Source organism: Tympanuchus pallidicinctus, unplaced genomic scaffold (assembly GCF_026119805.1).
Source record: "Tympanuchus pallidicinctus isolate F22 unplaced genomic scaffold, pur_lepc_1.0 scaffold7, whole genome shotgun sequence".
NCBI classification, from domain to species: Eukaryota; Metazoa; Chordata; class Aves; order Galliformes; family Phasianidae; genus Tympanuchus; species Tympanuchus pallidicinctus.
This window is the reverse complement of record NW_026294791.1, coordinates 18,403,359-18,420,439: the sequence shown is the minus strand read 5'-3', so window position 1 is coordinate 18,420,439 and position 17,081 is coordinate 18,403,359. Positions and strand designations below refer to the sequence as shown.

Below are 17,081 nucleotides of genomic sequence, written 5' to 3'. Positions count from 1 at the left end.
AGACTTTAAAAGGGCAATCAATGTCCAATGAAAGTGCAAAAACAGATAGGAAGTTGAGCAAGCCAAAATCACCTGGTTTATCTGCCAATTGCAATTTCCTCTCTTAGAAGATGGATATTTCAGATACGGTAGTCTACTAAATGGTGTTATTTAGCATTTAAGATATTTTAAAAGCTATTATAGAGTATCTGTAATATGAAGTAAAATAAATGCTGTAGCCAAAATCATAAGCATTTTAGAAAAAATCTCTTTTCTGAGTTCTCCCAGGTGACTATATTTATTCTCTGACATGGAGTGAAATTCTCTTTTAAAGATTGTATAGCATCCGTTTTTGAAAGAGTTTTTTTATTTGGAAACTTAATTTGTCTATTTTGGTGGCACAGCTAGGTTGAAAAATATTTGACCTCCATTAATTTGATCTATGTCTGCTGCAATTTTTACTTCTATTGTCTATTGTGGGGGGCTGCTGAAGGAATGTTTTAAGGATAATACAGAATACTTTCAATCTTGTTCTTACCTGATCCTAACAGCTCAACATTCCCTTCAATGACTTTTGAAAGCTATGTAGAACTAAAACTTCTCTAAATTGTGTTCTGGATTGGTTCAGCAGTGCTTTACCTCAACTTCAAATGGAGCCAAAATTCCTGTTTCAGTTTATTCTGTGCTCCAAATCTCATTAACCTAGCTCTGTCTGTCTAGATGAAATATACTGGTTACAGACAAATCATAGCTAAATATCTTATCAAAATCTCACTCAGTCCCCAGAAACTAAAATTAGTCGGCTTTGGTTATGTTTTTAAGCAGATGAATGCAAGAGTAATTATTTTCTAGAGTAATTCATCCAAAATGGAATGTTGCAAACAATTGCAGAAATTTGCCACAGTCTTCTGATTGATCGCAGTTAGATATATGGCAAAGTCAGACAGATTGAGTTCATTTAAATAACTAATACACTATTTCCAGCAGTGATTTAGATCAGGAGACCTGCAGGATAACATTAAGTCTGTACAGACAGAATAGTTATAGAACTGCTATAAGCAAGGAATTAGTTTGTAAATAAAATGTTTTATTGACAGCGAGTTATATGCCTTTAGTTATATTTTATACCAGGTACGTTTTCAAAGTCATCATGTATTTTTGTATACAAAATTTAATTAAGCAACATTAATAGATGTTTTTCTACTAAGCCACTAGGAGGCTCTAGAAATCCAACTCTTTCATCTGGCCTACAGTTGCAGAAGCACCTGCAGATTCTTGATGTGTTTGTGTGTTCAGATTATTTAAATTAATGAAATAATAGGATCTCTTCATCTTAATATGAACTGTACTGTGCTAATTTAGTAGCCAGTGAGACACAGACAAGCACATAATTCATTAAAAATCTTAAACACAGGTTTCTTGTAGCCCCAGTCTGGCTTCAACTGAGTATGGAGTTCACATACTTGATTAGCGTAGAATGCAAAATAAATTTCTGCTTACTGATGTTAATTAAAAGCAGAGTTTACAACAGTTGCCATCTATCACTACTGTTCTTTCCGCTGCAATTACCAGAGATATGATTTTCTATTTGCTTAGAATTTGATTCAGTACTTGGAATGTTGGTGGGCCTTTTTCCATTCCACGATGCTAGATCCAGCATTAAGCTAAGCCTTGAGACAACTTGTTACTTTGAATGGTCACCATGGTAAACATGGGAGGAGGATCAGTCTTCCAAGGTCTGAAAGATTCTTTTTGTCTTGAATACCTTAATTTGGTTATGAACTGCTACAGAGGTCAGAAATGCAAAAAAAAACTTTTACCCATCGTACTTAAATATGTACCTTCCCTGAGACTGTATTCTATGTCAGCATGTCCAGAGACTCAGAGAGAAAACTGTGAAGACTACTAATTTTGCCTCAGATTCCACATAGCCTAGGTGAAGATTTATTTTAGGTCTTTTCCTGGGTAAAACTGAAGATCTGTATCATTTAATCACAACAAAAATAAAAGTGCACTTTTTCATGGGAGATGCAGAAATATTTTGATTAAAATATCACTGTAGGTTATGGTAAGATTGCATCAGTTAGTGATCTTTGAATTGAACTCTGTTTTCTTCTGTGAAACACAGAAATGGATAAAGGTGAGAAGAGGTGGATTTAATTTCTGTTGGCTTCCTTGAGGCTGGTGAACTTTTGTTTGAATGCAATCTGTGCTCATATTTAGCTTTCAAGTATTATTATAGCACAAAGTGTCACTTCTGATTTCATTCAAATTTGCAAGAATTTTTCTTTAGTAGGAGAAAGATTTTTGACCAGTAGTCTCAAGGTCTATACAATGTGCACTGGGTTATACCTTCAGATTCAAAGGGTGAATTCACACTACATAATAAACAGGAGATTGGTTTTTTTCTCCATGTCAATATATAGGAATAGAAAAATAACCTAGCAACTTAAAGTTCTGTATTCAAATAATATTTTGCTTTTTTTCTTCAAGGGAGGACCTGGAGCAGCAGGTGCTAAGGGAGAAAGTGGTGAACCAGGTCCTCAGGTACAATAATATTGCTTGTTATGTTTGAACTTGTTTACTCTCACAAAAAATGCATTTATATCTCTTCAAAGAAAATGGTTAATGATGTGCTTTCCACATGCAGTTGAGGAAAAATAGCTTTTACAATACAGTCTTAATAAAATGTGTTAGCTTGATTTTTCATTTTGAATGTGAAAGCCCATCTGCCTTTACAAAAGAAAGAACAGTTATAACTTCTGGAATGTCACTTTTATCTCTGTTCAGTAATTAAATGTCAATCTGCATGTATATAGTCTTGGGCTGTAATCTCATCGGGTCTCATAAGCTGAGAGGTTCTATTTACTAAATAAACAGGAATATTTTCAAGAACTCAATGACATAGCAAGAAGGGGTCTTTAGGAATCAGCGCATACTTTTATTCTCATTTTACTATTATATCAGCTCCTGTGGTGATGTAAAAGAGTACAGAAATATTTTAGTTTAAACCTTAAAATAATATGGGATTCATAAAAATATCATGGTATGTGTCTCTGGAACAATAATTTTGCCATATTCCAAGTGGTATCATGGCTCAGCTACATTATTAAGTACCTGTCTTATAACTGAACATGGATATTTGCAGAAGAAAAAGAAAGTAATTGAACAATTGTGAACAACTGGCCAGTCTTCTCGTTTGCATACTTACATTGTTAGCATTGTTTCTCTTCCTACTCAATATTTTTGGATGCTAGTCCTTAATCACTGTTATTTCTATGCAAGGAAGACACATTTGGATGGGTGATAAGAATACTTTCACAGAAACATACACCCACTCAACCTACAGTGATAGTTACATGTCTGAACAGTGCAATCAGGTTTTTCAGTCTGAAGTAATTTGGTTCTCCTCTAGTTAAAGCTCCGCTCTGTAAAGTTAAGACAGCATGTGATCTATTTACGAGCACAACTCCTGCTTGCATATGAATTAGAAATCTGAAATAAGCACTCTTCAGTTTTCATCAAATAATTATTATGTGCCTAAAATAATTTCGGTATGACAGGAACAAGAATTTTCAAATTACAGGCTTGGGATCTTCAAAGTCATCAAAAGAACATAACAAGCTTTTAAGTAAAGCTAAGTAAAGCTAAGTAAATTGTGCCATGTGTAGTGTCATGAAAACTAGTGTTAAAACAGAGTTAAGCCAGATTGGATGATTGTGTTCTATTAATATAAATCAGCATTTAAAAAGTATAATCTATCATCTCCTGGGGAAAAAAAAAAAGTCACCTCTCAGTATAAAAAGCCAACCCTGTTCCTGAGTTGAGATATTTAACTAGGTTTTTGCTGTACTCTTTAAACTCAGGGTCCTCGTGGTGTTCAAGGTGCCCCTGGTCCAAGTGGAAAAGCTGGCAAACGGGTAGGTGGCATACATATCAATCCTGCTCTGGGTAAATAGATGCTATTTAGATGTTTAAATATTACTATTTTCACTGCATTTTCAACTGTTTTCCCTTTTGCATTTTTGCAGGGACGGCCTGGAGCTGATGGTGCCAGAGGAATGCCAGGAGAACCTGGTGCAAAGGTAAATAATGAGACCTTGGAATGGTCTGGATGGATTTTAAGCAAGCTCCACAGTTTCCAGCCAGGCCAAACCAAAATTCTCCTCTCATGTGAAAATACTGAGGTTTCAGATAGCTGGGTCAAATGCAAAAGCTGAGAATGAATCATGTATTTGAAATATGCTAATTAATGGTAATGGTTAGTAGCCTGACCTTGAAATAACTAAATTCTTTGGGCATGATTATATCCCTCTTAGTTTTTATTTACAGAGTATCAGCAGTAATGAAATTAATCTTGTAACTACAAAGGGCAGCTAGAATTGAGCTTTTCAATTCAGTTTAGACTTCTTTTTATAAACACCATACCTACAGTGCAGTAAAGAAGCTGGTGTGGCATATTTTCTAGCTGTAATACATAGAGAAAACTTTGAGAGTTTTATTGTTGTACTCCCCCCTTCCATATATTTCATTCAATAAGAAAGTGGAACATTACTCAAAATTAACACAGAAAGAAGGTGCAATTTACTCAGAGTAATATAGACTGTAAGCAGTAATTTACGGAAACTGTGATTTCTTCTCTCCAAGGGTGACAGAGGATTTGATGGTCTTCCTGGCCTCCCTGGTGACAAAGGTAACAGGGTAAGAAAAACATGCATATTTATACAACAACGATACAATCACAGAAATAATGTGCTATTCATTAAGAATAGCACGAACAACTGTGAGGAAAGCTGAAACAGAATGTCAGCATTTCACACTACAGAATAATATCTGTCTTGTCAGGTAATGTGTTCCTCAAAATATTTTAGTAGTATCAATCAACCAGACTACAGTTCACACATATTATTGGTTTAAATATATTTTTAGAATTCAGATCATATCTTCAGGCTTTGCTCTAGGCTTTTGGGTAGATTTTTTTGCTGTTGTTTTTGATGATGAAATTTGTCTGCAGGATTTAAATTGATTGTTAAGGGAAACAGTAGCACAGTAAATTAGCATTACATTTCTGTATCAGGAGTATGAAAATTTTTAACCTGCAAGAATCTTGCTCAAAAAATGCATTTGAAACTGCAAACTGAACTTTTTAGTGTGGCTCATTCCAACAACTTCAGATTCATGACAGATCAAAGTCATATCAGATAATTTGGGAAAATTTGAAATAATACTTAAAACAACTAATATACTAGCTCCTGTTCTCATACCAATTGAGAGGATGAGATTGCATCTTTCACAGCCGAGGCTTTCTGCTTTAAATTATACCCCTAAGACAGATAGTAATAACATGTTCTACTGAGTGTAAAGCCTGGTAAATGCATAAAAAAACAGTGGGTAGGAATTTCAGAACTAAATATTCCCATGTGTGCTGATGACCAAGGAATGATGATAGCTCTCACCCTTCAAGGCGTTAGTATGGTTGCTGCCCTTCTTGGAAAATGTCACCAGTGTTGACTACTGGTCTGTGACTTAGTACTTTGTAATAACCTCTAAGGATACTCTCTCGAGTTCTTTCAGCAATAGAAAAAGAATTTTTATTGTCATGCAAATATCTTGATCCTTTTCTGTCACTCCTTCTTATTAATATGTAAGGTAATCAGCACTTCACAGAATTGAAATTTGGCTTCATCAGCATCTGACCAGCAGAGGGGGCTAGACATTAAGTTCTTGTTACGACTCTGAAGGCTAAGCAGAAATTGGTTCAGAGCCAGGGTACGTGTCTTGTCTGCTTTCCAACCTTTAATGGTAGAATCGTCAGTCCATAGGACATTCTGTATCATAAAGAATTTTTTTTTCCAAATATTTTATTTGTCCCATATTTCCTAAATAAATGAGAACTGAAATTGAATAAGTTTGTATTGAAATTTATGACGTGTTAATGAAAACAAATGTTTCTATTTGTCATTTTTTTCATCTCACTATTTAAAAATCACTGCATTCTCATGTTTGTTTGGCAGTCTTATTTAAAATTACTAACTATATTCCCTCTGAAATCAGCTCAGTTCAAAGCCAGACCAGATAGCGAGACCTCTTTGGATTCATAACTACTTGACAGCACGTAATATAAATATTCAGTTCTCTTTGGCTTAAAATAAACAGAAAAATATGACAAGAGAAATGCTTTTTTTCTATTGTGTTTGTGTTTCAGCATAGAAATAAGCAAGAGACTATCTACTAGAAGTAAAGGTCTGAGGAAAAAGAAATTCTGGCTTTGGCAGAACACTGGAAGAAAAGAATCAGAGCACTGAACAACTGAGAGTGCTGATAGGGTAGTTGTGTTCTGACGTATGACAATACAGGACACTGAATGCAAGCTTCTAATCTCTTTTTGAGTGCCATGCTATTGCAAGACAAGAAAGGTAGCTCTCCATAGGCTAAGCTCTTTAAACATCTGAAGGTTTAAGTCAGTTTTTGCCTAGATATTAATTAGAAGTTAAAACACAGATTATGCATCTCGTGAGTCATCTTTCAGTAGCATCTTTTAGCATGCAGAAAACCACATACTGTACCAGAAAATCATGTAGAATAGTTTCAAAACTTATCAAAATGTCAAAACTGCTGTAGTTATTAATCTTCTGTCTCTGAAAGTGCAGTTCATAGAATTTCATTCTTTTCAGTAACGACTCCAACTTTTAGAGAAAAGAAATTGAATAAAATCCTAATACTTTTAATACAAGAACACTCTGGGAGAAGAGACCAAGCTACCTAAAATCCCCTAGGAAAGTTAAATTTTGAAAGCATGAAATGGAGCCACTGAAGAGTGATTCCATATATCTCTGCAATAATCCTCTGCAGTGGTCATGCTCCTTGGAGGCAATGATTGAATTAAGGAAAACAGGATGAATACTTGGTTGTTGTCCAATGCCATAAGGAAGTCACAGTCTAAAAACCTGCTGCCTATAAAGAGGTTGGTCAGTGGTGTTAGAGCTATGCTGCACACTAGTTCTCTTTAGAAGAGAAAGAAAAATAAATCCTAGAAGTGTGTAGTCCAGAATGTACTGAGCTTCGCATACTGAGACTTGAAAAGCCCCAGCCTCAGGGGAAGTGTGGAAGTCTGGCTGCATTCCAAAACCTCTGACAAATCAGTCCTACTGCTCTGAATGACTGGTGCCAGGGTGGGTGGCTGGCTCTGAAAGGCAGTCAGTGAACTTCACTGCGTAGATTCCAGGGCCTTACAACTGGTGTGTTAACTCCTGATGCATGCACACCTTCCTTATTTTCCTAGCAGAAATACATTGTGTAAGGGAGGAGATGAAGAAAATGTGTGTACATATAATTAAGACTGACTTTTGGAGCAGCAACTTCTGTATGTTCTGGGGCGATGTTAGAGAACAAAATTTTACGAACAGATATTTCATTGTTTCAGTAATGGTCATTTGTTTTTGTAATAAAGTAATGAAAGACTTTACTGAGTACTGTAACAGATTAATATCATTATGTTAACACATTTTAATACATCACACTGCAGCTAATATATTTATTTTCATTTCCTTTCCCATTCTTTGTTGTTTTCAGACACAGATGTTATTTTAATAACTTTTCTTGTTCTACAGGGAGACCGTGGCCCACAGGGACCTCCTGGCTTACCTGGTGAAGATGGATCAAGAGTAAGCTGCTATTTACTTCAGATTCACAGTAAAACTGGGAGTGAATCCATGTAATGGAAACACAGTCATAATATCTGCTCTTTTTTCTTTTCTAAAACTTGTATTTCCTTTGTACAAAAACAGGGAGAAGATGGGGAAGTTGGACCAAGAGGTCTCCCAGGTGAAGCTGTAAGCAATGCTTTCTTTGTTTCTGACCAGTACACTGTTTTACAAACAAATGTAATTTGTTTCTTTCTATTGTAATGTGATTTCTTTCTATTGAATTGTTTTGGGTTCCAGATATAAAAATTTGTGCACATGTATGTATATTTAGAGAATACTGATATTACCTGAAAAGTAAGCAAATGATCTGTTTTCTTGGAGCTGAAACATCACTCACAAAATCAGAATTAAATCAGATGCATATCCAGATAAGTATTCACAACTCCAATAGTCACACAGCCTATTTCTTATCCATTTGAGCTAGTTTAAAATATGTCACTGCAGACATGAGAACATATCCAAACCCCTGTTGTTTTGAAAATATTTTCCAAACATTTATTTATTCAAAAATAAGCCTTTTTTTTTTTCCTACTACTGTTCTTCAGTGTATATTTTTATGCTAGTTTCCAATACAGAAGTTCCACTGTTGTCAGTTAGAATTCTGCAGGTGTTGTCACTGCAGAGCAGAGTTCTGCATTGCAGGCAAGAAATCAAGCCTCAGAAAGGGGATTTTTTACCCTAAATGTATGATATACTGCTGTCTACTTGCTAAGTGACAAGAAAATACTACAGTCAGAATATTAGTGGCTTGTATCTTTATCATACATGAGGAAACTGGAGACGCTGTCCTGCCTACTTTAGCAAGTGTGATATGAATGATATGAGTGATGACACAAATCATGAAAATTATTTTTCATTTCCATAGGGTATAGCCAAAAGTTTATGCTACAGAGCAAATCTTGCTCATTTGATCTAGAATAGCCCTTGGTCTTTATGGATTTTTTTGTTTAGGGGAAAGAAAAACAAGCCTCACTGTGTCTATCAGAATACCTTGCATTAATTCTAATAAAATGATTAGTAATTGTTAATAATTTATTTGATCTTTACTAAAAATAAAAGCACTGTTTGTTACTGTAAATAGTAGTAGAAATTATGATAGACCATTGTGTTTACTAAAAATAGGAGTACAAATGTATACTACTGTTCATGTCAGATCTTCACACCAAAACAGTGATGAATCCTCAGTGAAAGATACTGTACCAGCTTTCTGTACCTTTGTCTGAAATGACAGCACAACTAACTGTATCAAAGTTTGTCCTTTTCTGATTTTCTGTTCAAACCTATGATAGGCTTCAGGAGAATGTATTATTGGTGATTTTCTTTCCTTCTTTTCCTCCTTCCATTTTTTCCTTCTCCCCTAGCTCCCATGAAGGCATTTACTTATCATTCTGCTCCTTCTGACATTCCTCACCCAGTCCTGCTTCTTGTTCAGAAATAATCAGGCAGGTGTTAATAAGAATTTCTTGTCTTTCAGGGTCCACGGGGACTACTGGGTCCCAGAGGTACACCTGGTCCCCCTGGACAACCTGTACGTATGAACTGTTTTGTATTTGTCATTTCTAGAAGAAAAAATGAAAGTCCATTGAAAGCTGCTTGTGTTTCTGTTGTTTGTTGCAGGGCATTGCAGGTATTGATGGACCTTCAGGCCCAAAGGGAAACATGGTGAGTAAGTTGGAAATGAAAAAGGGAGTGAATTCTAAAAACCTTTTCAACATTCCCTTGTCCCTGCCACTGCGCCATCCCTTCCATTTAATTGAACTTTTCTGTCCTCACATTCAGATGCCTCATGTCTTACACTGAAAAGAAAACTTTCTATTTCTTAGCCTTCAACCATATGCAATAAAACTTAACCATGCTTTCTTCTCAACTTCTTTAGTGCTATGGGCTCTAGTGCTCAGGTCCTATATGTGCTCTGTTTTTTTTAAAAAAAGTTTATCATATGGATTGAGAGTTGGTGGTAGTAAAATTCTGAGAGGGAGGAACAAAGATGAGGAACAAAAATGACTTTTTCTTCCTTCTAGTCCAGACAACGAAGATCTATAATGCAGAAAAGCAAACCTAATGCCCTGTTTCTCTTTTTAATTTTTTTGTATGGTAGGGTCCTCAAGGGGAGCCAGGACCCCCTGGTCAGCAAGGAATCCCAGGCCCACAAGTAAGTGTAAAATAATTCAAAAAAAAAAAAAAAAAAAGCAAGTTGCACTGAATGTTTGATAAATGTGAAATTGGCACAAGGCTATTTTTTCACATGCAAAATTGACAAAGCTTTTAGGATTTCATAAATGTGCTACAAGCGTACCTATGGCAGTGGGAGCAAAGTTTTCAAATGTTAGAAGGATTTTTCATTCAGGAGAAAAATGACTCATTCAGTGTTCCTGGAATGCAGCAGAAATGGCCACACCTGGAGGAGGGTTCTGAATAGGATCTTGTTACAGACTTACTGCCAGAATAGCAGCTTGTGCAAAAGGCACACACAAAATTCCTGATCTAACTGGTAAGGGGAAAAAGAAAAAGCCACATATATTTGCCAGTGTGTTTAAACAAATTAACGAGGAACCTTTAGTACGGTGAATGTATGTGTATTGTTCTCCCTGATTTTTCACGCTTGTTTCTTTTTAACAGGGCCTTCCTGGTCCACAAGGTCCTATTGGACCTCCTGGTGAAAAAGTAAGTTACAGCTCTATTCTGGTATTTCACAGTCAGTTCTGTGCAACAACCTTGCTTAAGATCTTTGCTATGTTTAAAAGCATACTAACCTGAGATCTAAAAATTTGTAAACCTTCCTAAAATCCTCAAGTAAATGGATAACTATCACAGGTCTGACTTTACTTCAGAAGCATAATTTCCTATCTTTTCTTTGGATTATTTTTTCTGCTGTTAGATACAGAACCCCATCTACACCAATAAATAGTATATACTTTTATGTTAATTTCACAGCTTACTTGATTTTATTACTCTTTTTTATTACAAAGTTTTTTATCTATTCACAGCAGATTCTGCTCTCATTTTACAAGGATTACATTCTGACACAATTCTGGTATTATGAGCTTAACTGTAGTATCTCTTCATGGTGTTTTTTTTCTGGTCTATCTGTCTGTGAATGTTCTTGTAGTCTGATACAGGCCTTCTGTCAGCTTCAAAAATGTCACATTTTACATGCTTTCTATCTACCTGTGTGCCTAAGAAGGATTATTATACAGAATGGACTATATCCAAAATAAATGCATTCCAGCCTTTAACAAAGACATAGCAAGCCTTTTCAGCTATGAGAGCTACAATTCTGTAAGCGCTATTCTTTGCTCCCTGAGCTTGCTGGTTTCTTTCATACGTTAAATGATTTTACTCCTGAAATGCTAAATATTGTTTAATTTTCTATAACTGGAAAAGTCTTCTTCGTATTGTGTTTTGTTTGTGCATATTCATAGGTTAATACCCATTTTTTTTATCCTTAACTCTTACAATTGAATGTACTGGGTATAGTTTTTTTTTATGTGTTTAAGGATTTTTTTGTTGTTGTTGTTGTTCTTTTTCTTTTTTTTTTAATTTTTCTTTTCTCCCCTTTTTCTCATAGCTACTGTAAATCTAGGGTTGGTTTGCCTTCTGTTTTAGAAGATTAAGATACTAAAGTGTTACATTAGTTTGTTGTCTGTATAAGTCCTGGTCCCAGTAAGGATGATTTTTTATCATCCAAGCAATTGATAGAATGTGTTTTGTCATTTTTAAGATGTGTCTCTGTTATTGTATTTAGGGACCTCAAGGCAAGCCTGGCCTTCCTGGTCTTCCAGGTTCTGATGGGCCTCCTGTAAGTAACCAAATATTTCATGCTTTGAGTATCTAAACAGTCTTACCAATTAATATATAATAATACCTGTGTCTCAAAAATAAAACATAGAGTGAAAGACATGCACTCCTCACTGGCAGTAGCTTTATAAAATACATCTAACCTCTGTTTACTTGTGTTGCTATAACTTTTAGAATTAACATTTTTGCTGCAGCTACTAAAAATCACTGTAGTCCCAGCTGGTGAAATCCATCAGAAACATCTGCAGGGTTGTGGAAGTAACCTGGCTGACACACGAAGGATCAGAATGTTTTACCATATCAATATAGCAAAGCAAATTATCAGTAAAAATGGTCACCAGTTGCTTTCTTAGACTGGCTCTTTCTCTACTTCCTAACCTACATACATATTGCATGCTTGGACTTCTTTCACTGACTACACTGGAGCATACGCATGTGCTTCTTTCATCAAAAGCATCATCTCTCTACACTGACAAGAGCCATTCAACAGTCAGTGTGAAGTCTCAAATCATCTCTCTGTTTCGTTTGTCATTTTCCCTTACAATTCATCCTATTATAGCTTAAATCTGTGTTTTTTGAACCTGATTTTCAACAGTTTTGCTACTACAGAATGAACAGCAGGCTTTCAGTGCATACATGATACTACCAATACATAATTGTATCTACAGCTTTCATAATCTCTCTTTTCCTGCCAAGGTACCATTTTAATGGAAAACGTTAGAAAAGCACACAAAAGTCCAGTTGGAAATCCATACCTTGAATCAATTTCTGAACATTAGATCTTTCTCCTTACCTTTCTCTGTATGCTGAACAATATTCACTTGCAGACTTCACCATTCTTTAAAAATCTGTGCATTGTTAAACCTTAAAAGCAGAGGAAAATGCTCTGAAGAATTAGTTTTTAGCACAGGTCTGTAGCTCCTTAAAGTGGCAAGTTGACCCTAGTGAGCAACTGGGCACTTCCTGCACGGTAGAATAGAAGAATCAGAACAACAAAAGTGAGAAAGCTTATTGGTCAATATGAAGACAGTTTAGTAAGTGAAGCAGAGCTGTGCACTCGAAATAAAATTAAGAATTTACTTACTGCTTCAAATACGTAGAAATAGTTTAGCTAACTGCTGGAAAGCAGAGCCTCAGTAAGCTTAGTAGTTATTTAGGAAGATAACCCAACCATGAATGCCCCCTCCTTCCTCCTGCCCTGAGCTTTTATTGCTGAGCATTACACCATATGGTATGGAATGTTCTTCTGGTCAATTCTGAACATTTGTCCCATCTGTGTTCCCTCCCAACTTCTTGCCCACCTCAAGCCTACTCACTGGGAGCAGAGTGATAAGAAGAGAAAATCTCCATGATGTGCAAGCAGTCCTCAGCAATAGTGAAATCACTGGTGTGTTATTAAAAGTGTTTTAGTCACAAATCCAAAACACAGCACCACACGGACAACTATGAAGAAAATTCCATCCTGGTGAGACCCAATATACCCACACAGAATTAACTCGCTCCTGCACAAGTAGCTTTATTCCAAGGAAATGCAAGGGAATTAGGTTAAACTAAACATGTTCTAATTGACATTACATCTTTACAACCACAGAATTGCATTGGTGATTGAAGAAAATGAGCAGTACCTTCCTTATAGCAGTGAGCTTTGTATATGATCCTGTGATACCTGTGTTAAAATCAGGTGATAGATCAAAGACATTTTTTCAGATTAGGCAAATTTTTCCTACGTTATTTCACTTCATTTTTATGTAAGGAGATGTCATGCTGTTTTGGAGGACATACATTGTTAAAAGTGGTATATTATTCTGGAATTAATGAAATCTACAAGAATACAAATGAGCTCTTTAACAGCAGCAGTTTTTGAGTCATTTAGTACTAAGGAGACCTTTGAGACTGGATGGGAATATGAAATTTTGTGGTCAAAAAGCATCTTCTAGAAGATTTTGATTAAACGCTTGGCATACGTATGCTTAAAAACCAAGTCATAAGGATACAATGTTAGTAAGACAAACTTTAAATAAAGATTAAATGTCACTTGGAAGCAGATATCAAATACTATTTATGTATGATATATGTTCTTTTAATGAGCTATGTATTTTAAAATTTTCCAAGATAGTAAATTGACTATAAGCAATGGGGATTTGTCATAAAAGACATATCAAACATGTTATGATATCGATGACACCAAAACATGAATGTTTTTTGTGAATCACTAGATGTTATTTAGGACCGTGTCTGGCAAAACTTGAGATTTACTACTCTCCTCAATAAAACCAATTACGTGTATAGAAAAGATTCTCAACTGACTTGGAATTTAAGTGATTAATAAATTTATTTTTATAATGAATCATTTGACAAATGGATTATTTTCTAAAGCAGATACATTTCTCTTAAAACAGGGTCATCCTGGCAAAGAGGGTCAGTCTGGAGAGAAAGGTGCATTGGTGAGTTTCAAAATTTCTCTATTTGTTTACATAATATTTGTATTAATATTAGTATTTGTCCAGAATGTTATCAGCTAGAGGCTTGTTGAATTTACCTTAGTTTCTCGTGAAAATTAAGTTTACATAGATTATTTGTTTTGAAAGTAAGTGTATGTGACTGGCTGCCAGTTCTTCCTTTTACTTGAAGTTGAAGTTTGAATTAGTTTGAATTTACTAATTAATTTCAGCCAGACTTGATAGAAAATGTTATTTCTTAGAGATTTTAAGGGCCTAAAGGTTTTATGAAAAGACACAGTTTGAAAGCAGAAAACCTTATTATTAAGGAAAGATTGTGCTGTGTGTCCATCTCCAACATCAGAGAATCAACAAAGCAGGTCAGCCTCAGACACATAGCTGTATGTTTCCAGGCTTCCTTACTTCCACAGCATAAAGAACCCTGTTTATTTAAACACCACCAGCAATTGCGAAGTATCCAAGTTAAACATAATTTAAATACTCAGCAAACAGTAAATAACAACATCCAAATACCAGTCAGTATTGATTAAGCACCATGAGACCTCTAATTTTCAGATCTGTAATCTCTTTATTAAGACATGTTTTTATAATTATCATTATTTTGATTTATACTTTTGACTTCTGTCATCATCATAATTACCATATAAATTTTTTTCCAGTAAGAAACCACTAGTGGCAAATTGTCATTAGTTTTGAAATATTTATTTTGGTTTTCTTTTGTTTTTCACATTCTGAAATTACCAGTTTCATATTATTTATAATGTGTATAGTTATTTCCTAAATATGCAAATAGAACTAAATTCATAAGTTTAGTAATACTTTAATTTCCCTTGAAATGCCATGACTTTTTTTTTTTATAGCAGGAAGGCTGAGAAGTCTATCAGTACAGAGTTATTTTGATGTCACACAAGACTGCTGCAGTATAGTGAGGGAATAAGGATTAGGTTAATGCTTGTTAACCAAATACTGCACAAAGGTTCTTTGCTTCAATCTATTTTAGGGGCCTCCAGGTCCTCAAGGTCCAATTGGCTATCCAGGTCCTCGGGGAGTAAAGGTAAGAATTAATTGCTAGATTTCTCCCCTCACACATTTTTTATTATATGCATGTAAGTAATTCTTAATATTCTTTCTTTAGGGAGCTGATGGTGTTCGTGGTCTCAAGGGATCCAAAGGTGAAAAGGTAAAACTATGACAGCTTTTAATTCCTTTCTCTTTTTCTGTGTTATTTCATTGCAGCTTCTTCTGTCTCCACTGTTGCAGGTTTTCTCTTGCAGCAGCAGTTTATTTTTGACTTACATACCAAGGACATACCAAGCCCAATTCATAAATCTGTGTCCTCTATGATTATTTACACTGGAACAATGCAGTTAGAAAATGTTCAGTTGTTAAAGTGAGTTTGGATCCTCTTGACACCAATTTAAGTCATCTCTAAATTGCTCTGTGGTAGATAATTTGACATCCTTTCTCTTATTAATATATATTATAGTAGGTGCTGAAAAGCTCATTCCATTCAAGAGATTTGTGGTAGCAGTAGTGTCATTCTATTGTTTTGATAATGCTGTAGGCTAGATTTTATGTTTGTTTGTTTGTTTTTTAATGTACCCAATCTTCCAAAAGCTTTCAAGGTTCCAGGCATTTTTTACCTAGTTTTTTGGCTTTGCCAGAGTTAGACAACCCTGATCAGATGCATGTATGTAAATATAAAGAAAGCTTTTACATCTACAGTAATTTTACTTCTTTGCGTACAGAAAATGCTCTTACTGTAACAAACATCTCTACTGACTTCTGACAGTCTGAAGTGGCTGAAGCTACAGCCAATGCTGGTTTAAATTCGAAATTTCCTTAGCACTCAGAATGAGAGAGACAACAGTCATTTATACTGCCTGTCCACACAGAAAAATTTACCCTGGTACCCTTGGCTACTGTGTATATATTTATACGTGTGTTTCTAAAGCAGAAGACTGCTTGTAAAGTAGAAGCCAAAAAGCCTCAATTTGAGCACTAGAAATCTGTCCTTCAGGCTCAGATGCCAAAAGAGTCTACGTATCTTCATGCTTTTCTGCATCACCGTTTATCTAGCTTTTATGCACTTTTTAGAGTTCCTCATTAAATCTAATCTGAAAAACAAGAGTATATTTAATACCCATGGAGACTGAGCAGCAACTTATTCTTGCGTCTTACTGAGTGATTAAAAATCCATCTATGAAAAAATAGATAAATCAGTTACATATATGAGTGTTTGATTTGTTTTCCCTCCAGTTTATAAGTTCCCTTTAAGTACTAGAAGGCCACAATGAGATCTCCTCACCTTCTATTCTCCAAACTTCATTAGGAAAGTTCTTCAGGCTTCTCTGAGGCTGCCCAGGGAGGCTGAGTATGTCCCTTTCCTAGAGGCATTTAAGACCAGGTTGCGCTTTGGGCATCCTGGTCTAGTGGGAGGTATGCCTGCCTATGACAGGAGGGCTGGAATTGGATGGTTTTTAAAGATCCCTTCCAACTTTTCTGTAATGTTGTAGCAGTTGCTGTATGATGCGTTAGATTAAGGCAGACTGAAGCAAAAACAAATAAGTCATGCTAGATTAAGTAGTGAACAACTCCACTGAATAATTCTGTAGGCTTCTGTTTTTATCCAAACTAACTCATACAGATGTAAATGAAACTTGTATGAGTACTGTCTTCTTATACTTCAGTAAGGAAACCTATTAAAATGCTTGCATTAAATTTTCTACTGTAACTTATTAGGCAGTAAATAATAATTCTCATTAGGAATAAAAATAACGTGTACCTGTTTTTGCTACTCTGTATATGAAATGTAATGTCCATTGTCTTTTCTATCTTCTTTCCATCATATCAGCCGATGAAAATACGCAAGACTGTGTTGCCAAACGTCCAGCTACTGTATAGAGAATACTTCTTCCTTTAGTGGAGACAAACATTCTTGTCTTCTTTTTTTAATTAGGATTCCATTATCAGCCAATTCTTTAATTCCTTTCATGACACTATTCAGACACAAGCTTAAAATAAAAAAAAAAATTAAATTAAACAAACTGGAGGTTCTGCTACTTAAAAAAAATATCACTGTACAATTTGCCACCAATATTTTACTTAGTTATTTTACTTAATTAAGTTGATGGAATTA

At 35.3% G+C, this 17,081-nt stretch overlaps 1 protein-coding gene and 1 long non-coding RNA gene across 4 annotated transcripts in view; one reads left to right on the top strand and one right to left on the bottom strand.

Moving 5' to 3' along the window:
- COL11A1 (collagen type XI alpha 1 chain) overlaps positions 1–17,081 on the top strand; it is a 133,585-nt gene that overhangs the window by 56,837 nt on the left and 59,667 nt on the right. For all 3 annotated transcript variants that reach the window (XM_052666497.1, XM_052666495.1, XM_052666496.1), the window contains exons 15-28: positions 2,473–2,526; positions 3,846–3,899; positions 4,011–4,064; positions 4,627–4,680; positions 7,590–7,643; positions 7,767–7,811; positions 9,160–9,213; positions 9,303–9,347; positions 9,784–9,837; positions 10,305–10,349; positions 11,431–11,484; positions 13,883–13,927; positions 14,943–14,996; positions 15,078–15,122. In XM_052666497.1, the coding sequence (XP_052522457.1) occupies positions 2,473–2,526; positions 3,846–3,899; positions 4,011–4,064; positions 4,627–4,680; positions 7,590–7,643; positions 7,767–7,811; positions 9,160–9,213; positions 9,303–9,347; positions 9,784–9,837; positions 10,305–10,349; positions 11,431–11,484; positions 13,883–13,927; positions 14,943–14,996; positions 15,078–15,122 (711 nt within the window). The remainder of the gene's footprint in view (positions 1–2,472; positions 2,527–3,845; positions 3,900–4,010; positions 4,065–4,626; positions 4,681–7,589; positions 7,644–7,766; positions 7,812–9,159; positions 9,214–9,302; positions 9,348–9,783; positions 9,838–10,304; positions 10,350–11,430; positions 11,485–13,882; positions 13,928–14,942; positions 14,997–15,077; positions 15,123–17,081) is intronic.
- On the bottom strand, positions 4,077–16,950 carry LOC128072575 (uncharacterized). The gene is made up of 4 exons (XR_008202360.1): positions 16,728–16,950; positions 13,059–13,149; positions 12,277–12,347; positions 4,077–4,660 (listed from the first exon to the last, which is right to left on the bottom strand). It is a non-coding gene; the product is annotated as an uncharacterized LOC128072575 (long non-coding RNA).